This window comes from Cryptococcus neoformans, chromosome 13, assembly GCF_000149245.1.
Source record: "Cryptococcus neoformans var. grubii H99 chromosome 13, complete sequence".
Lineage (NCBI taxonomy): Eukaryota > Fungi > Basidiomycota > Tremellomycetes > Tremellales > Cryptococcaceae > Cryptococcus > Cryptococcus neoformans.
This window is the reverse complement of record NC_026757.1, coordinates 472,905-487,500: the sequence shown is the minus strand read 5'-3', so window position 1 is coordinate 487,500 and position 14,596 is coordinate 472,905. Positions and strand designations below refer to the sequence as shown.

The 14,596-nt window shown below is 49.0% G+C and overlaps 7 protein-coding genes and 3 non-coding genes; 5 read left to right on the top strand and 5 right to left on the bottom strand.

Moving 5' to 3' along the window:
* Window positions 1–916, top strand: part of CNAG_06440 (DNA dependent ATPase) — a 5,397-nt gene extending 4,481 nt beyond the window's left edge. Inside the window, exons 32-35 of the mRNA XM_012197943.1 lie at window positions 3–177; window positions 243–287; window positions 370–437; window positions 517–916. Of these exons, the coding sequence (XP_012053333.1) occupies window positions 3–177; window positions 243–287; window positions 370–437; window positions 517–777 (549 nt within the window). The 3' untranslated portion in view covers window positions 778–916.
* On the bottom strand, window positions 805–2,926 carry CNAG_06439 (D-arabinono-1,4-lactone oxidase). XM_012198105.1 has 4 exons: window positions 2,427–2,926; window positions 1,813–2,304; window positions 1,549–1,734; window positions 805–1,447 (listed from the first exon to the last, which is right to left on the bottom strand). Exons 1-4 carry the CDS (start codon window positions 2,715–2,717, stop codon window positions 980–982), a joined length of 1,437 nt encoding a protein of 478 aa, XP_012053495.1. The 5' UTR covers window positions 2,718–2,926; the 3' UTR covers window positions 805–979.
* Window positions 2,927–3,048: 122 nt separating this feature from the next.
* CNAG_06438 (hypothetical protein) lies at window positions 3,049–5,061 on the bottom strand. XM_012197942.1 has 11 exons: window positions 4,858–5,061; window positions 4,638–4,732; window positions 4,315–4,569; window positions 4,217–4,226; window positions 4,076–4,157; window positions 3,884–3,950; window positions 3,763–3,778; window positions 3,522–3,647; window positions 3,286–3,362; window positions 3,174–3,202; window positions 3,049–3,108 (listed from the first exon to the last, which is right to left on the bottom strand). The coding sequence occupies exons 1-11, from the start codon at window positions 4,967–4,969 to the stop codon at window positions 3,084–3,086; spliced, it is 894 nt and encodes a 297-aa protein (XP_012053332.1). The 5' UTR covers window positions 4,970–5,061; the 3' UTR covers window positions 3,049–3,083.
* CNAG_13131 lies at window positions 3,088–5,082 on the top strand. The gene is made up of 2 exons (XR_001046407.1): window positions 3,088–3,723; window positions 3,778–5,082. It is a non-coding gene; the product is annotated as a hypothetical RNA (non-coding RNA).
* Window positions 5,083–5,192: 110 nt separating this feature from the next.
* On the top strand, window positions 5,193–6,408 carry CNAG_06437 (hypothetical protein). XM_012198104.1 has 6 exons: window positions 5,193–5,370; window positions 5,429–5,440; window positions 5,644–5,716; window positions 5,796–5,826; window positions 5,923–5,950; window positions 6,025–6,408. The coding sequence occupies exons 1-6, from the start codon at window positions 5,278–5,280 to the stop codon at window positions 6,088–6,090; spliced, it is 303 nt and encodes a 100-aa protein (XP_012053494.1). The 5' UTR covers window positions 5,193–5,277; the 3' UTR covers window positions 6,091–6,408.
* CNAG_06436 (hypothetical protein) lies at window positions 6,010–6,809 on the bottom strand. XM_012198103.1 has 3 exons: window positions 6,697–6,809; window positions 6,581–6,638; window positions 6,010–6,491 (listed from the first exon to the last, which is right to left on the bottom strand). The coding sequence occupies exons 1-3, from the start codon at window positions 6,733–6,735 to the stop codon at window positions 6,352–6,354; spliced, it is 237 nt and encodes a 78-aa protein (XP_012053493.1). The 5' UTR covers window positions 6,736–6,809; the 3' UTR covers window positions 6,010–6,351.
* A 45-nt stretch (window positions 6,810–6,854) lies between these two features.
* Window positions 6,855–10,501, top strand: CNAG_06435 (hypothetical protein). XM_012198102.1 has 4 exons: window positions 6,855–8,468; window positions 8,547–8,606; window positions 8,684–9,136; window positions 9,221–10,501. Exons 1-4 carry the CDS (start codon window positions 6,937–6,939, stop codon window positions 10,380–10,382), a joined length of 3,207 nt encoding a protein of 1,068 aa, XP_012053492.1. The 5' UTR covers window positions 6,855–6,936; the 3' UTR covers window positions 10,383–10,501.
* On the bottom strand, window positions 10,488–12,968 carry CNAG_06434 (regulatory subunit for Cdc7 protein kinase). XM_012197941.1 has 4 exons: window positions 12,272–12,968; window positions 12,018–12,216; window positions 11,046–11,968; window positions 10,488–10,990 (listed from the first exon to the last, which is right to left on the bottom strand). The coding sequence occupies exons 1-4, from the start codon at window positions 12,782–12,784 to the stop codon at window positions 10,646–10,648; spliced, it is 1,980 nt and encodes a 659-aa protein (XP_012053331.1). The 5' UTR covers window positions 12,785–12,968; the 3' UTR covers window positions 10,488–10,645.
* A 299-nt stretch (window positions 12,969–13,267) lies between these two features.
* CNAG_13130 lies at window positions 13,268–13,819 on the top strand. XR_001046406.1 has 1 exon: window positions 13,268–13,819. It is a non-coding gene; the product is annotated as a hypothetical RNA (non-coding RNA).
* A 57-nt stretch (window positions 13,820–13,876) lies between these two features.
* On the bottom strand, window positions 13,877–14,502 carry CNAG_13129. XR_001046405.1 has 1 exon: window positions 13,877–14,502. It is a non-coding gene; the product is annotated as a hypothetical RNA (non-coding RNA).
* Between the last annotated feature and the right edge of the window lie 94 nt (window positions 14,503–14,596).

The following is a 14,596-nucleotide window of genomic DNA, read 5'->3' as shown; positions in this document are numbered from 1 at the left end:
AGGAAGATGAAGATATCAAATCCGGGATCCGAGCGGGCAGCAGCCGTACCACCTCACAAAGTCAGAGACATAGAGAGGGTAGGAAGAAGGATAAGGGCAAGGAGAAGAAGGGTGAACAGATGGAAGAGACAGCCGATATGGTGCAAAGCCTGTTGGAAGATGCTCCAACTCCCCCTCGTAAGTTTTGTTTGAGAAAGAAAGAAAAAATAAAAAATAAACCATCCTCAACTTATTACTGGCAGAGGATGCAAAAGAAGTCGACATCCTGACAGAGCTCGGGTTCAACTGTACGCTCTTCCCTCATCAGTCGTAATACATGAACACGGACTTAAAAATTCACGACTGCTTTTGCTTTTCCACTTTGCTTAGCTTTACTTCATGAAAACGCCTTTGGCGATTCCGCGGAAGAACGAGAAATCTTTGAAAAGGGTCTCAAGGTCAGTCCTGTAAATCATCAGACAGAAAAAAAAAGATGGATGCTAAATCCAGAGGCTGGGGGGAAATGGGAGACAATAGATTCTCGAAAATAACCCCATGCTAGCTAAATCGATCAAAGCAAATTCTCTAACAAAGACACAGCGGCGAACCGCTCGAAAACCGGCTATGGCACTTGGACCTGGACTTGAACCCATTATTAGAAGGGAGCCCAAAAAGGTGAAAAAAGAAAGCAAGAGGAGCCGTCTGATGGAAGGTCATGAGGACGAGGGGGTTGGGGTGCGAAGGGAGAAACGTCGGAAAGGCGAATCAAGTAAAAACCTCGTCGAGTTAAGCGACTAGCCCCCCCAAAAAAGTCTAAAATTGATTCCCATTATACTACAGCAGCAATGGTGCATATTTTCGTACAGTACGAGTACTATCACCGAATCTTTGAATTTGTTTACGTTATAATAAAAACATGAACCATTTTTTTTTTCTCTCTCTCTTTGTGCCGGTACTTCCCCCCTCAAACCCACGCTGTCATGCCCTTATCGCTCAACACTCAACGTCTCTCGAACAGCCTCTCCGGGATATTCTCACCCACAACATGTCTACGCACATTCTCACTCAAAAGCACACCACTTGGATCCACCCTCCTCAGCAATTGCTGGAAATCCTTGAATTTCGGGTATATCACTTCCAGTGTCTTGGGTCCCAAGACATGCTGTTTCGCCCAGTGCGGTCTCCCGCCATAGGACTTTAAAAGAGAAGAAAATTTCTCCTGGAACTCGCGGTAAGGCACAGGAAGACCGTAAGGACGGTAAGTGACTACGCCGATCCAGCAGGTATCCCTGCCGTATGAGGGGCTGAGCCAGATGTCGTCGGAGCAAGACCAACGGATCTCGATAGGGAAGTGGACACGGAGACCGGCGGAATCAGCGGCTTCGCGGTCCAACCATTTCTTCATTTCTTGCAAGCATGCTTTGGCCTCTTTGGCGTCGATGGCCCATTCCAAGGCGTATTGAGGGAACTATTTAGGATGTAGAATTTTTTTTTTCGATCAGCTCTCACCTTGCTGCTGCCTATCGGTAGAAATGGCAAAAAAATAAGGAGTGAAAAACGGAAACGTACGAGACAGTCGAAATTGAGAACCTTGTAACCATCATCGACCACAACGCTGTCTTCTTTTGAGAGCCACCACGCCCATCGGCCAACCAAGGGCGTCAAGGAAGGGAAGATGCGTGCGACGTAGAGGAAGAACTGGGTAACATGGAAGCCGAGGATATGTCCCACAAGGTCAGACGTAGGTTGAGCAGGCTTCATTTTTAACAATTTTCAATCAGCTTTCGAACACATGATTTTTGAGCTGTGGTATAATAATAAAAAAAGACATACCTCATAAGTCCTGCTGGCCCGTCCGACAACCGCTCCCTTTCCATCCGGATACCACCAAACCCTCACATGCTCTGCACTCTTCTTAATCTCATCCAAATTCTCCAGCACCTCTTCCACCGGTTTCCCCTCTTTCGTCTCCCTCAACCTAAACGCGTCCTCCACCTCAATCTCCACTTCCAAAATCAAACCCGTCGCTCCCAAACCACATAAACTAGCTTTGAACAACTCTTCATCTTCGTTCTGTGAGACTCTGACGAGCGGCGTGCCGGGGAGAGGGAGCGCGAGGAGGAGGGATTTGACGTGGGCTGATAAGACGGGGAAAGTGACGCCCGATCCGTGGGAGGCGGTGGAGATGAGGCCAGCGATGGTTTGGTCAGAGATGGAGCCAATGTTGGGGATCGCGAGCGGGGGATCGGAGGCAGCGAGGGAAGCGTGGACTTCGTGGATGGTCGTTCCGGCGAGGAACGTGGCAGTGTGTTTCTCGCTGTCAATCTATTGTTGTAGGTAGATAGATGTATTTGTTAGTTGCTGTCGTGTATGCGTATGCTAGGAATTTGCGCCCGTCCCAAGACAAGGCAGAGCCGAAAGAAAAAGGAAGGGAAAAAAGTGCTTACCTTGACGGTCCCCCTCAGCTCCTCCGTCCTCACCAACCACCCATTCGTACACGCCAAATCCGACGGTGAATGGCCTACGCCAACAGGATGCACCCTCGCGCCCTCTCTCCTGGCCAACTCTAGGATCTGTCGGCATTGGAGGACGGTGGTGGGCACAAAGACACGTTGTGGTTTACACTTGAAAGTTTTGGCCCAGTTGGAGAAAGTGGCGAGGGGGGAAGTGGAGGAGACGGAGATGGGGTGGAGAGCAGCTTGAAGGGCATGGTTGTCTACAGCTGTGAGGTCTTCCATTTTCTTTTATTGTTTTTGGATGTATGGTTGTGAGAAAGAGAAAATGCAAAGATGAGATGTGATAGATGCAGATGATACGGGCGGAATATTGACAATGCTGGCGTGAGTATGGATGGTGTGATTCTGGCGGCTGCCGCGCCGGAGGATGGGGGGGCATGTCGATGGATCTGGATAGCCTGGCGGGGGTGAGTGTATGGGATGAGTGCATCGATTAACCACTGCTCTAGATCTCGCTCCTGGCACACCTATATGTAGCTGACGTATGACAGGATGACATGAAATGTAATCACTTGCCATCGCACAACGCGTATATAATTCAAAAAAAAAACCTATTCATGCCATTCAAATGCATCAATATAACCAAATCTATCTCGTAGGGAGAAACTTTGCCCTTTTACACAACAGGGTTGATCAGCGAGACAACAATGGCTGGGAGGGGGCATCGATATTACTCACGCTTCAGAGTACATTTCCGCGTCTGTCCGCTATTCCGTCCCGGACGGAAGGCAGGAAGGATGAAGGCGTCAACTCGCCGCCTCACCAACAGCGTACTGTAAAAAAGTCTCACCCTGAAAACGCAAATACCGGCGAACACGGCACTAGTAAACACCAGTGCATCCCATATGAACCAGAGGATGAACCAAGCTAAAGATCGTTTTTTTTCAAAGCGGTCAGTAACAAGAAAATCAATCTAATGATATCCTCCCTCTTCTCTCTCCTTCAAGTCATTGGCATGTATGCCGAGCTATCTTGAAAGAGATAAAAAGGATAAAAAAGTGGGCAAGGTCGTTGGGTAAGACTTACAGCTGGTAGGCCACCCTAGTAATTCGGAAAATTGGGCACAATCAGATGTATTACGCTTATCGAACAATCGTTCATCGACGTAATCCCAGACTACGTAAAATAGATTCATCATGCCGACGAATATCACTGGGAGGGTTGGTGACCAGGATGGAGGCGATAGGAGAAGCGTCAAAGGGTGCGGATGGTCAGTTTCAGAGCGTGTGTAGGTGCAAAAGAATGGGGAATGCGGATGGGTGCTAACCGTAGAAACGTAAAGCCTACAAACCTAGGTCAGTGTCCCCTTTCACAAAAAGGAAAAAAGGCAATGGCAGATGAATGAAACAAGCAGTGATAAGAGACTGGATGAGGAGACTGGGACTTACATTTCCGTGATCGCCAAACCATAGTCCAATCAAGATGACTTCACAAGCGATGATACTTGCAAATGCACTTTTAACAAGAGGAAAATGAATTCTCCCAGTCAGTCTGTCCCCCGAAAGTGTGACAGGGGGGAGAGGGGTAAGGGAACGGAGAAAGGAGAAAGGAGGGCGAGGGGAACGGGGACAAAGACTTACATCCAATGATCTGCTCTGAGGACGGGAACGAGCATGGCAATATGTATGACCAACGCACAAGCTTTGGAAGCGACGATATCGACTATCCAGCAAAACCAGTATTAGACTGTGTTTTCTGAAAACCATCTCTCACCGACTTACATCCACAAAACTAATTTCATCCCGGCCCCATCCAAGATCGCATCAGCCACTCACTTGATTTCTTCCCCAATACCTTTCCTTCCTTTTTCAAAACTCACCACGAACAAGAACCCAACCACCGATGACCCGAAATACCCCGCACCCAACGTCATCACCGCCGACGCACTCCAAAACGCTTGTGCAAACGTCGGCATTGCGTACGGATCCCTTGGTATCCTCGGTGTCTGCCGCATAAGGCCCATGATATGGGTGGCACCCCCGTCGTTGGGGTCGATACAGATACTGACGACTTGGCCGCCGCAGATGAGGCCGACGGCGAGGTGGAAGAGTTCGTGGATCCCGACTGTAAGGAGCTGTTCCCATTTAGGGGTGGGGAATCGGATGAGTTTTAAAGTTGAGAAGAAAAGAGGAGATAATTTACCTTTAGACCGGAAATGAAATCGCGCAAGATGGGTAGATTCCATGCTATTAATATAGCCAAGAACATCACACATGCGCCTATGACCGTGTTCATCTCTGTCTCCGCCAAGCAGTCATTAGCTGCATCCGCTTGTGTATTCCTTTTTTTCCTTCTTTGAAACCTCTTTGCCCCATCTCCCTGATCAAGTCACTTTGCGGGGATGGAATCGCTCATTACTTACGGAAAGAGTTGGGGACCGTGTTTGCCCTTGTAGCAAAAATATGCCAAACGGTCTCGGTGGAGTTTGATATCGGTGTGGGGAGACCGTTGTGTGGGAGAGCGAGCAGAGGCATTGTGGCTGTGGCGTGGTCGTGAAATTGCAGTGGAAAGAAAGTCAGTACGGACTGTATCAGTATACTGCAGCAAGTACATCTATGGCAAGGAAATGTGCATGGCTGTATGGGCATCGCAGACCAACCAAGGAAAGAGATGGCGCCGGATTTCTGCCTCGTTGACTGACTTTTCTATGTAATACGTAAACACCGCCACGTGGCCGAATCCCCGCATAACACCGAACGCCGTCGCTCCCCCTCCCCCTCTCCCCTTGACGTCAACGAAGCGACGGTATCCTCTGCCCAAACCCCGACCACGTTGCCCAGCCATGTCCGCCCCCGCCCCCGCCGCCGCTGCCATCCCCACCCCCCCTGCCCCCGTCGCCGCACCCATCCCCAGCGAGGACCAGATCGCCAGGAAGGTGAGTCACATCGGCAAGTCCTCGCTCCTCGCTAACCATTGTACGGTACTGCTGGCAGTTTGACAACTGCGTGAGTCAATCTGTACCATTATCCCACACCTTTGGCCGGAAGCGAGTTGCGGAAGAAGCAGAAGCAAGCAGAAGCAAAAGCGAAGAGGACGGTGTGGAATACAGTTTGATGGGAAATAGACGCAAGACGTGAAGACGGAGGAGAAATCATCAAAAGCTAAACGGACGAGCAAGGAAAGCTTACGGATTCATGGTGAATGACAGGTTGCCGATCTCCTTGTGAACGCTGGTCTCGGTTTCGGTGTCGGCGTGGTTGCCTCTGTCCTTCTCTTCCGACGTAAGTCCACGTCCTATTGCTTTCATTCTGTGAATCTCTTGGGGGGGAAACGATGACTGATTTTGGTTTTATCTTGCAGGACGAGGCTGGCCCGTTGCTCTTTCCACTGGGTAGGTCTTGATTTCCAGGCGATGAACTTGCCTCTCTTGATTCGTTTCAAGATTCCTCGGGTCAAGTGACAGCAGCTGATAAAAACCGTAATGTAGCTTTGGTGCCGGTGTCGCCTACTCAAATGTAAGCCCATCTTGACTCATTCTTTTTATTCAAAATACATGGAACGCTGATGCCAATGCCTCAATTTTTATCAGTGCAACTACTCTCTCAACCCCTACGTTCTCCCCGGTACCAAGGTCCTCCCTTCTAACCGACCATAAGCAAACCCCCCACGTAGCAGGGAGATGCAGTATATCTAAGAAGGGAAAAAAAAAAAGTTAAACTAGAGGATTGTCATGGTAGATCTCCTGCCCTCGTTTGATGCAATTCCACTCTTCCCAAAAAAAAAAAAAAAGACTCTGCCAGATTCAAAAGCGAAAGGGTAACGAAAAAAAAGAGTTCCGAAAGTCCCAAAGGTACATCTAATAACACAATGATATGGCCACTGCCTCGTCCCACTTTGTTCTGAAATCTCGTCTTCTCTATTTATTGACTGTAGCCTCCTGACTGTCCTTTCCTTGCAACTCCCATGGAACACCACCCACTTGTCCTATTCTCTCATGTGCTATTCGAGAGTCGGTAACATCCCTCGGGATCTTGCGTTGCTCTTCTCCTAGATATGCTATAATATATCAAATCAACAAAAACAAAAAAAAAAAAAGTTGGTAATGAGCTTTTGTTGGCCGTCGAGTTGGAAAGGAAATGACGTACCCCGTCTGTACAAGATGGCTGATGTGACGACCAAGAGGGGGAAGGAGATGATGATTGTCTGTATATTGTGGTATGAGCTGCGGAATGGCCAACGTTCGAGCAGGACAAGGGCTTACGCGTAAACGCTTTGCATCTGGGTGGAGCGGGGATCCCATATCTGTGTTTGGAGCGAGATTCGAGAGAGATGGAGAGAGATGGACCGAAAAAAGGTGTATATGCGGTAGGCACGCAGTTATCCGGCGGAAGTAATTGATCCCCTCCTCCTCTTTTCCGTTTTCTCTCTTCGTTCCATCGCTTCCTTCGTGGATTTCTGAGCATCTTTTCGAGTGGATTCTTTCATCAACGTCCAACAGCCCATGAGCCACTACAACCCATACGGCTCGGGCCAGCCATCGCGCTCCCCATACGATTACAGATACACCCCAACCCCGACACCGCCCCTGCCCGCGCCAGGAAGCTATCGCCCTTACGACCCGTATCCCACCGAGAGCAGACGGTACCCGTACGACAACCCCCCACCACCACCACCACCACCACAACAACAACAACAAAGAGGTCCTTATGATGACCACTATGACCCTTACCAGCCCTCAGCTAGCGCCTATCAACCACCACCACCACCACAACCTATTCGGGTCCCTCTGAATTACAGCCTCAACTTGTCTCTTCCTCCTCAACCACAATCGGTCGCTCCCCGACAACCTGTTCGTCAATCCCCACCGAGGAATGCGCCGTATCCTCCTCGGCCGATTTCTCATCCTCCGGCTTCCACCCCACCTCCACAATCTTCCACAGAGCTGACTATCTTGACACCACCTACTACCGTCTCTGTGGCCGGGCATACCACCGCGGTGTACACCCTCCCGCCGAGTCATTTGCCGATAACCAAATACGTCGCTGTCAACCGAGACGATGCGATCGAGCTCCATCACCGTCTAAGCTCAGCCCACCCGACAGTCTGGTATACCGCAGCATGCACAAGGGCCGGGGAAGCTTGGTCTACAGCGACAGAGTGGAATACGAAAGAGAACCAATCGGGCAAGAAGATGAGGGGTGTCATCCAAGGCGGTGAAGCGATCGACGGGGAACTCGCAGGAATCTGTAAAGCGGTAGAGGGGTTTCAGGAACTGTTACATCTGTCTATCCGGAATGGGACACCCATCACTAGCGAGCTAGTCATCTTTTGCGATTCCCAAGCTGCCATCGTCGCGATCGACACCTCTTCCCGTCCGGAAGCATTGCGGTTCGACCATCTCTGGCGCGAAATCTGTACCGAATTCTTATACGCCCACATCACCCTCGTCTGGATCCCCCGCGATTCCAATGTGGAGGGTTACGTCCTCACCCACAAAATTGCAGTGGTCGCCGCAGGGAATTCGTATACGAAACGACGGAAAGAGAGGGCCTTGCCGGAGCAGTATGTGAGGATGGGTACCGGGGATGCGGAGAGGCCGGCGAGTGTGGTAGTTGGACCGTGGCAGAGGGGTGATGCGGATCCTTCGAGGCGGAAGGCGGTTTTTGAAAGGCCAAGACCTGAGCCTGCGACGAGGACGATCCCTGCGCCTGCGACGAGGACGATCCCTGCGCCTGTACCTGCGTCCACACCTGTGTCTTTACCACCACTGCCCCCATCACTATCCTCAATACCCATCCCTCCCGTCCCCACCTTCAGCCTCGTACCTCCATTGCCTGCGTCGCTGACATCCATCGCCCAACTACCCATGCCTTCAGGATCGCTTTTGGCGCCGCCTATTGGTAATGATCCATCAGTACACGCACCCGAGACGGCGGTCGTTGAACATGCTGAGACTTTTGCAGAGGCTCCCGGCCCGGACTTTGATTTTGACGATGAAATCACTCCTCGGCCAAATTCGATTTTTGTCACCAAGTGAGTTTAGATTTTTCGACTGCCATGATGATGTTTTTTTTTTGCTATGGTTGCTGACTTCAATAATTTGAAAAATAGCTTCCCGGCAGAGGTATCTGCAAAGGATATCGGTATTCTCTTTGCCCAGTACGGCGATATGTAAGTCCATCCACCAGACTCCTCATTTATCGCAAAAGAAAAAAAAAAGAAAAAGCTAAAAAGATGCTCTACAATAGCGTGACAGTCGACATCTTCCACTTTAGCCCTTCCCATCCCCGCTTCGCAAATGTCACCTACTTTAACCCTTCTTCCGGCCTCGCCGCATGCCAAAGCCTGAATGGCCAATCGGTGAAACGCAAGCTCGATACGTTTGACTCATCGTTCCTCAAAGAGTACGAGGAAGATCTGCAGGTGTGGCGTGATTGTGAAAAGGTTCTGACTGTGTTACCGCATGAACCACCCGAACCGCTTCCGTCGTTGGTGGAGGTGTTGTTCCCGGATTTACATGAGTGGGTCAAGGCTCTGGAGAGGAAGAAGAAGGCAGTGAAAGATGAGAAGCGGGAAGCGCAAGAGGCGAAAGAGGCGGAAGAGGAACGGGAAGAGGCAGAGGTGGGTGCGGAGCTTGGGGTGGAAGACCGGAAAAGGGAGAGGGAGGAGTCGACGGATGATGTTGGGCGACAAGGTACCGCGTGAGTCTTCTTGTATTACTATCCGACAATGGAAAGATTGTAAACGATTTTTTTTCTTTTTTTTACTGACGATCATACGTCCAGCTCCCCATCATCGGCAAAACGCGCTCGTCTTGAAGTCGCGGACGCTCAATCCCAACCGTCATCCACACTCACTCCTGGTGACGAACAAGCAGCTTCAGTGGAGGATGTGAAGATCGGAACCGGTACCGCTACTAACGATGGTTCTTCTGGCTCACAAGTTCTCTCCTCTACCAAAGACCAGAATGAGGAGCAGACGCAAGATACGACTGACGTCGCTTCGACTTTGGCTGACGTTTCTTCTGAGAAGAAAGACGGTGAAGCTACTCATCAAGCCCAGAACCAGGGTATTAACGTTGATGTCCCTTCTACTGCTGTCGTCGAATCTGACAAGAAACAAGCAAACAATGACCATGACGATGACAATAACGATAACGTTACTACTCCTCTTCCTTCAGCTGTGTCGTCCGTCTTGACGCTTCCGCTTTCCCTTCCTGATAACCCTTTTGCTGCTTTACAAAAAAGTTTATCTGCTTTGCCCCTTACACCTTTTACGGCTACGAACCCTTCCGTCCAGGCTCAGATTGAGACTCAACCATCTTTGACCAACAACTTACCCGTATCGCCGACAACTTCATCTACTCTCCTCCCACCGCCTCCCGAATACCCCATCAAACTCAGCCCTGAGACCCTTCGCTTACAGATCAATCTCGTACTCGACTCACTCCTCAAACTGAACAACAATAACTGGATCGCCCATTCTTGCCTCATCGCTCAATATATCGACCGACTCCGTCTTTCTCTCGAGGATGATCTGGGCGTTGCGGAGGAATGTGAGAGCCAGAGCAAAGAATTCGAACGCGTCCTTACAGGAAGGGGATATACCTTGCCAAAGATTGATGCGTTTGTGATCAAAGTGCTGAATGTGTTGGATGGGATAGCGGCAGCCGAGGAGACCAAGAAGGAAGGAGAGGAAGGGGAGGGAGAAGGAAGTACAACACAGGCTTTAGCGGAAAAGCTGCAAAAGCTGTTGGAACCGTTCCCTGTGCAGACAAAAGAGACGATGGAGAGTGCGGGAAAGATGATGGAGTATCTCAGACGAGGGAAAGAGTTTCAGGAGAAAAAGAGGCTGGATTGGGAACGACGGGTGAAAGTGATGGAGGGAATGGCCAAGATTGGCGATGTCGTTGGTGGGGTGGTAAGGTATCTCTTGACAGAAGCATAGAAACAAAATAGTATAATCGTCAGTGTCTTTTTTGGGTAGAAACAGTAGTATTCTTGTCAGCTTCTGTTGTTGCATCTTCCAGATTGTCGTCAATGAATTGTCTGGACGGGACGTCAAAGATTGATATTCATGCGTGTCGTTATCAAATTAGAGAATGCTACTAAAAGGTGTCGCTGCTGATCTACGTAAACTGACAAGTGCTGTAAGACCAAATGCTAAAGTATGGAACAATACTACTACCAGAATTTTCCCTCCTACAAACTTTATTCATCTTCGTCTTCGTCCCATTGACTTTGCGAACTCTCCCGTGCCCCATCAACATATTCTCTGCGTCCGACCTCGCAGGCCAACTTGGCGGCTTTATTCAAGATGTCATGAGTATCGATGTCACTCATTTCATCATCCATGCCGTCCTCAGAATCTTCTAGGAGCAAAGGATTGCATTTCCAACAGTCGGCACCTTTTCTGTGCAGTCCTTCGCATGAAGAAAATGAGGAATCAAGCAAGGATGGATGTAGCGGGCGCTGGAGAGATATTAAGAGTCGATCAAGGCTGGCAAAATTTGCGTCATTCTCAGCGAATCGGCGATGCTTCTTGGACGCAATGTGCTGTTCAGATTATTAGTAGGAAGATCAAATTGCAATTCGTATGGGGTCCACTTACGACTGATAAGTCAGAATACTTCAATCGACAATTTTCACAGTATCCTGATGCGGTATCTTGCTCTCTACCCTTCAACCCCATTTCAACCTTTTCCCTGTTCCTTATACGCTCCGCCACAGTAATAGTGGGATCATGGATAGGTTCTCTCGTCTGCTGAAGCATTCTAATGACTTGTTCTTGAGGCAAGAACGTCTTGGTGAGTTCGACCTGACCCATACTGCGACGGCGCTCAGGGATAGTGTTCGGTGCTGAAGTACCCGCAAGAGGCAAACTCGAGCTCTGATTCTGTCTTTTAGCTGCAGCTAGACGAGCGTTACCTTTCAAAACTTGAACACGCTTGGACATCTGCATAATGGCACGATCCTTGTTGGAGCCCAAAGTAGGAAGACCGCCGGCGATGCCAGGTGTATTGGGAGTTGAAGTAGATGCAATGTTGGAGGTGATAACGACACTGTTTCCAGACGCATCTTGATAAGGTTGCGCATCAGGTAAATCAGGAAGTCGAGGAGTGGATGGCAAGTTGTGTAGAGATGCAGAGCGTTTGAGTGCCCGCGGCTGCTCGCCTTCGAAAGGCTCTCGTTCCGCATACAATTTCCACGCTCTATCTCGGAGCTTATTGATCGGTACCTTAGTCTGATTGGACGACGATATACGCAGGAAGCTGTCGAACAGTGTTGGCCACTCGCTACCATCTCTGTGGTTACTAGAATACTCCTTCACCATGATCGTACGGTGCTTGCCCGTCGCGTCCTCAATAAGGAGATACTTGCTTCCCGGTTTAAAATAGTAATAGTCGGGCCGTGGCGCAGTTACATCACGCTCACGAGTGCCATGTATACGTTCATCCTCAAGAAGAGTTGTCAGGGAATCTTTGTTGGTTAATGATTCAACAGGTGCGATGCGCGAAAGGATATCGGACAATTCTGTAATGGCGTTTGAACATTTGCGCATATATACCCACATAAAACTTACTTTTCACCGTCCACACTTTCATTTGCAACTCTTCTGCCTTGCTGATTAAATCGGTCGACTTCGAGCCGTCGAGAAAAGGATTTTTGGCAGCATCGGCGGCCCGGCGAGATTGGTTGACACTCTTAATCGGCTTTTGAGGTGTAGTACCTCCCTTCACGATAATGTGAGTAACTCGCGTCGAGAAAAACTGCTCCACCCTCTAAGGATTCCGATCGCATTAGCCATTATCATTGTTCAGCCAAAGAATGACCCACTGCTCCCATTTTCAGGACTCGGCTTTTCAACGACTTTCCTGACCCTTCCTCCGCACCTATCTCAAAGTAAAACACCAATGACGGAAAGACCTTGATCCATTTCGCCGTCCACTTCTCCTCCTCCGCCCTACTCGTTTTCCCAACGGCTGCTTCACGCTCTGTGTTAATCCTGGCGCGTTTCGACGCCGATAGCGCATAGGTATTTGTAGACGGCCTCTTCTCAAGTGAATTTGTAGTCTTCGCTTGGTCGGCAGTGAAAAATGATTTAGATTCTGGGGTTCCTGGATCTTTTGCAAGCGGTTTGGAAGTGTTATTTCCATTGGTCTGGCGACTATGACTTCCGACGTTGGCTCTCAACGTGGCGAGGACTTCCCTGTTGGCGACGGGCGTTTTTGAACCCATGGGATTGATACCCTTTCTCCACTGACTAAATATGTCCTTTGGATCATCCTTCCCAGCCGCTTTGGTCTTGGCTTGCTGGCGCGTCTCAGGCTTGGAAGGGACCACGGACATGGTCGCTGGAGAAAGGTCTCAAAGCGGATCGCGAACGGCGTTGGAGCGCGCCAAGATGAAAATCTTCTGATAAAGCGAGAAATGGCAGTCCTAAAAGACGGACAGTGGTTACGAGGATGTAGGAAGGCTACCAGCCGAGAAAAAAAAGAAGAGGTAGGAAGCAATGAGGGAAAGAGTGTGGAAGTGAAGAAAGTCAGAGATGGATGCTTGCACCAGCTATAAAGCGCTAACTTCAGACGCGTCCGACCAATTGCCATGTGGTTTCCACGTGGATTTTTGCAACAAACATCGGCGGGCATAATAACGCGTCTGGTATGCCCATTAGGGCTTCGATCCATTTTGCTTTTTGTGGCTTGTCGATTGCTGCCATGTGGTGGTATTGTTGTTTGGTACTGTTTGGATAGTGGCGTTTCATCGGAAATGGGAAGACAAGTATATGTTGTTCACACATGGGGCCACCAATTAGGAGGCTTTTTGTTCCCCCTGCGTACGTGATTGAAGAAACATCAGACTGTTGAACGCTTCTCCCGTTTGCACCACGTTATTAAACGATGACATGATGGTTCGCTACTACTGCTATGCCAGACTCAAGGAATCTAGTAATTTATCTTCTTCATTTTCCTTTTTCCTTTTGTTCAACAATGATCTCCATAGCTCACAGTTACTTCGTATACATCGCAAGGAGGCAGCACAAACATCCTGGGATACATGTTCCCTCTCGTCTTCTTCGAAACTCGACAAGGTGTCGAAATGCTGAACAAGCAGCAAGCAGCTTGCCGACGTGGAAGAAGCTCCGAGCGCCGAGAAGTAAAACTCTCCAATTTAGGGTACCCTAATTTATGAAATAATGGTGAATGTTGTCGAGAATCCAGAGGAGATCGTGCCAAATTGAAGATTGAATAACTTCTGTTTGTATTAAATTGTTCTTAAAATCATTTGACTCTCGATCCTTTATTCTTCTTCGTTGAATTTAGGTGTTGGTATAGGGGATGCGGTGCTGATACGGTACATGTGATGGCATCTGGTTGATCTAAGCTTCAGGGAAGATCGCAATGATGGATGATATACTACAAGCAGCCGTCAATCATCAAGATGGTCTTCCACGTTTCACATGCCACATATTACACTGGTACAATTATCTGCAGAATGATTCTGTTTATCCCTTTCTCCCGTCCTACCTACGGTCCTTCCCTTTTCATCTTACATCTAATTTACCAATTTTCAAGTGGCAAGCACCACGTGTTCACCCCACGGTCCTTACAGAAATAGCCATCATGACAAGCAGCTTCATAACGCATAATGCTAGCCGACAATAGGGCAGCACAAGAAGATAAATTTCTCGCCGGTCAACGACATCGTTAACCGTTTCGAAATGCATTGTCATGACCGTCATGATCGAAGCTGCCGTCTTGGATAGTCGCAGATCGCAGATACCGGAGAGAAGAAAAGATTGTTACATATGGAAGAAGGTAAAATTAGGCTACTGGCGAAACAAGGGAAGTGGTTGTGATCGCTAGATGTAGATGGCAAAGCTGCCAGGAACACAGGATGTCACACTGTGACGTGAGAGCAAGCAGCAAGCAGCAACAAAAAATAACAAATGGCACGCGATTAAAGTGATTCAACGTCGAGATAAAAAAAACAGACAAGAGGCGACAGGACAGAGGACGGCCAGTCATTCAAGAGAGTGACGGCAGGCTTCGGGAGTTCGGAATCTAGTCTACTACAAGAGACGAATACCAAAATGATGAAGTTAATTAAACATCCTAAAAGAATGGAAAGGAAAAAAAGAGGAAAAAGACTGAAAAGGTG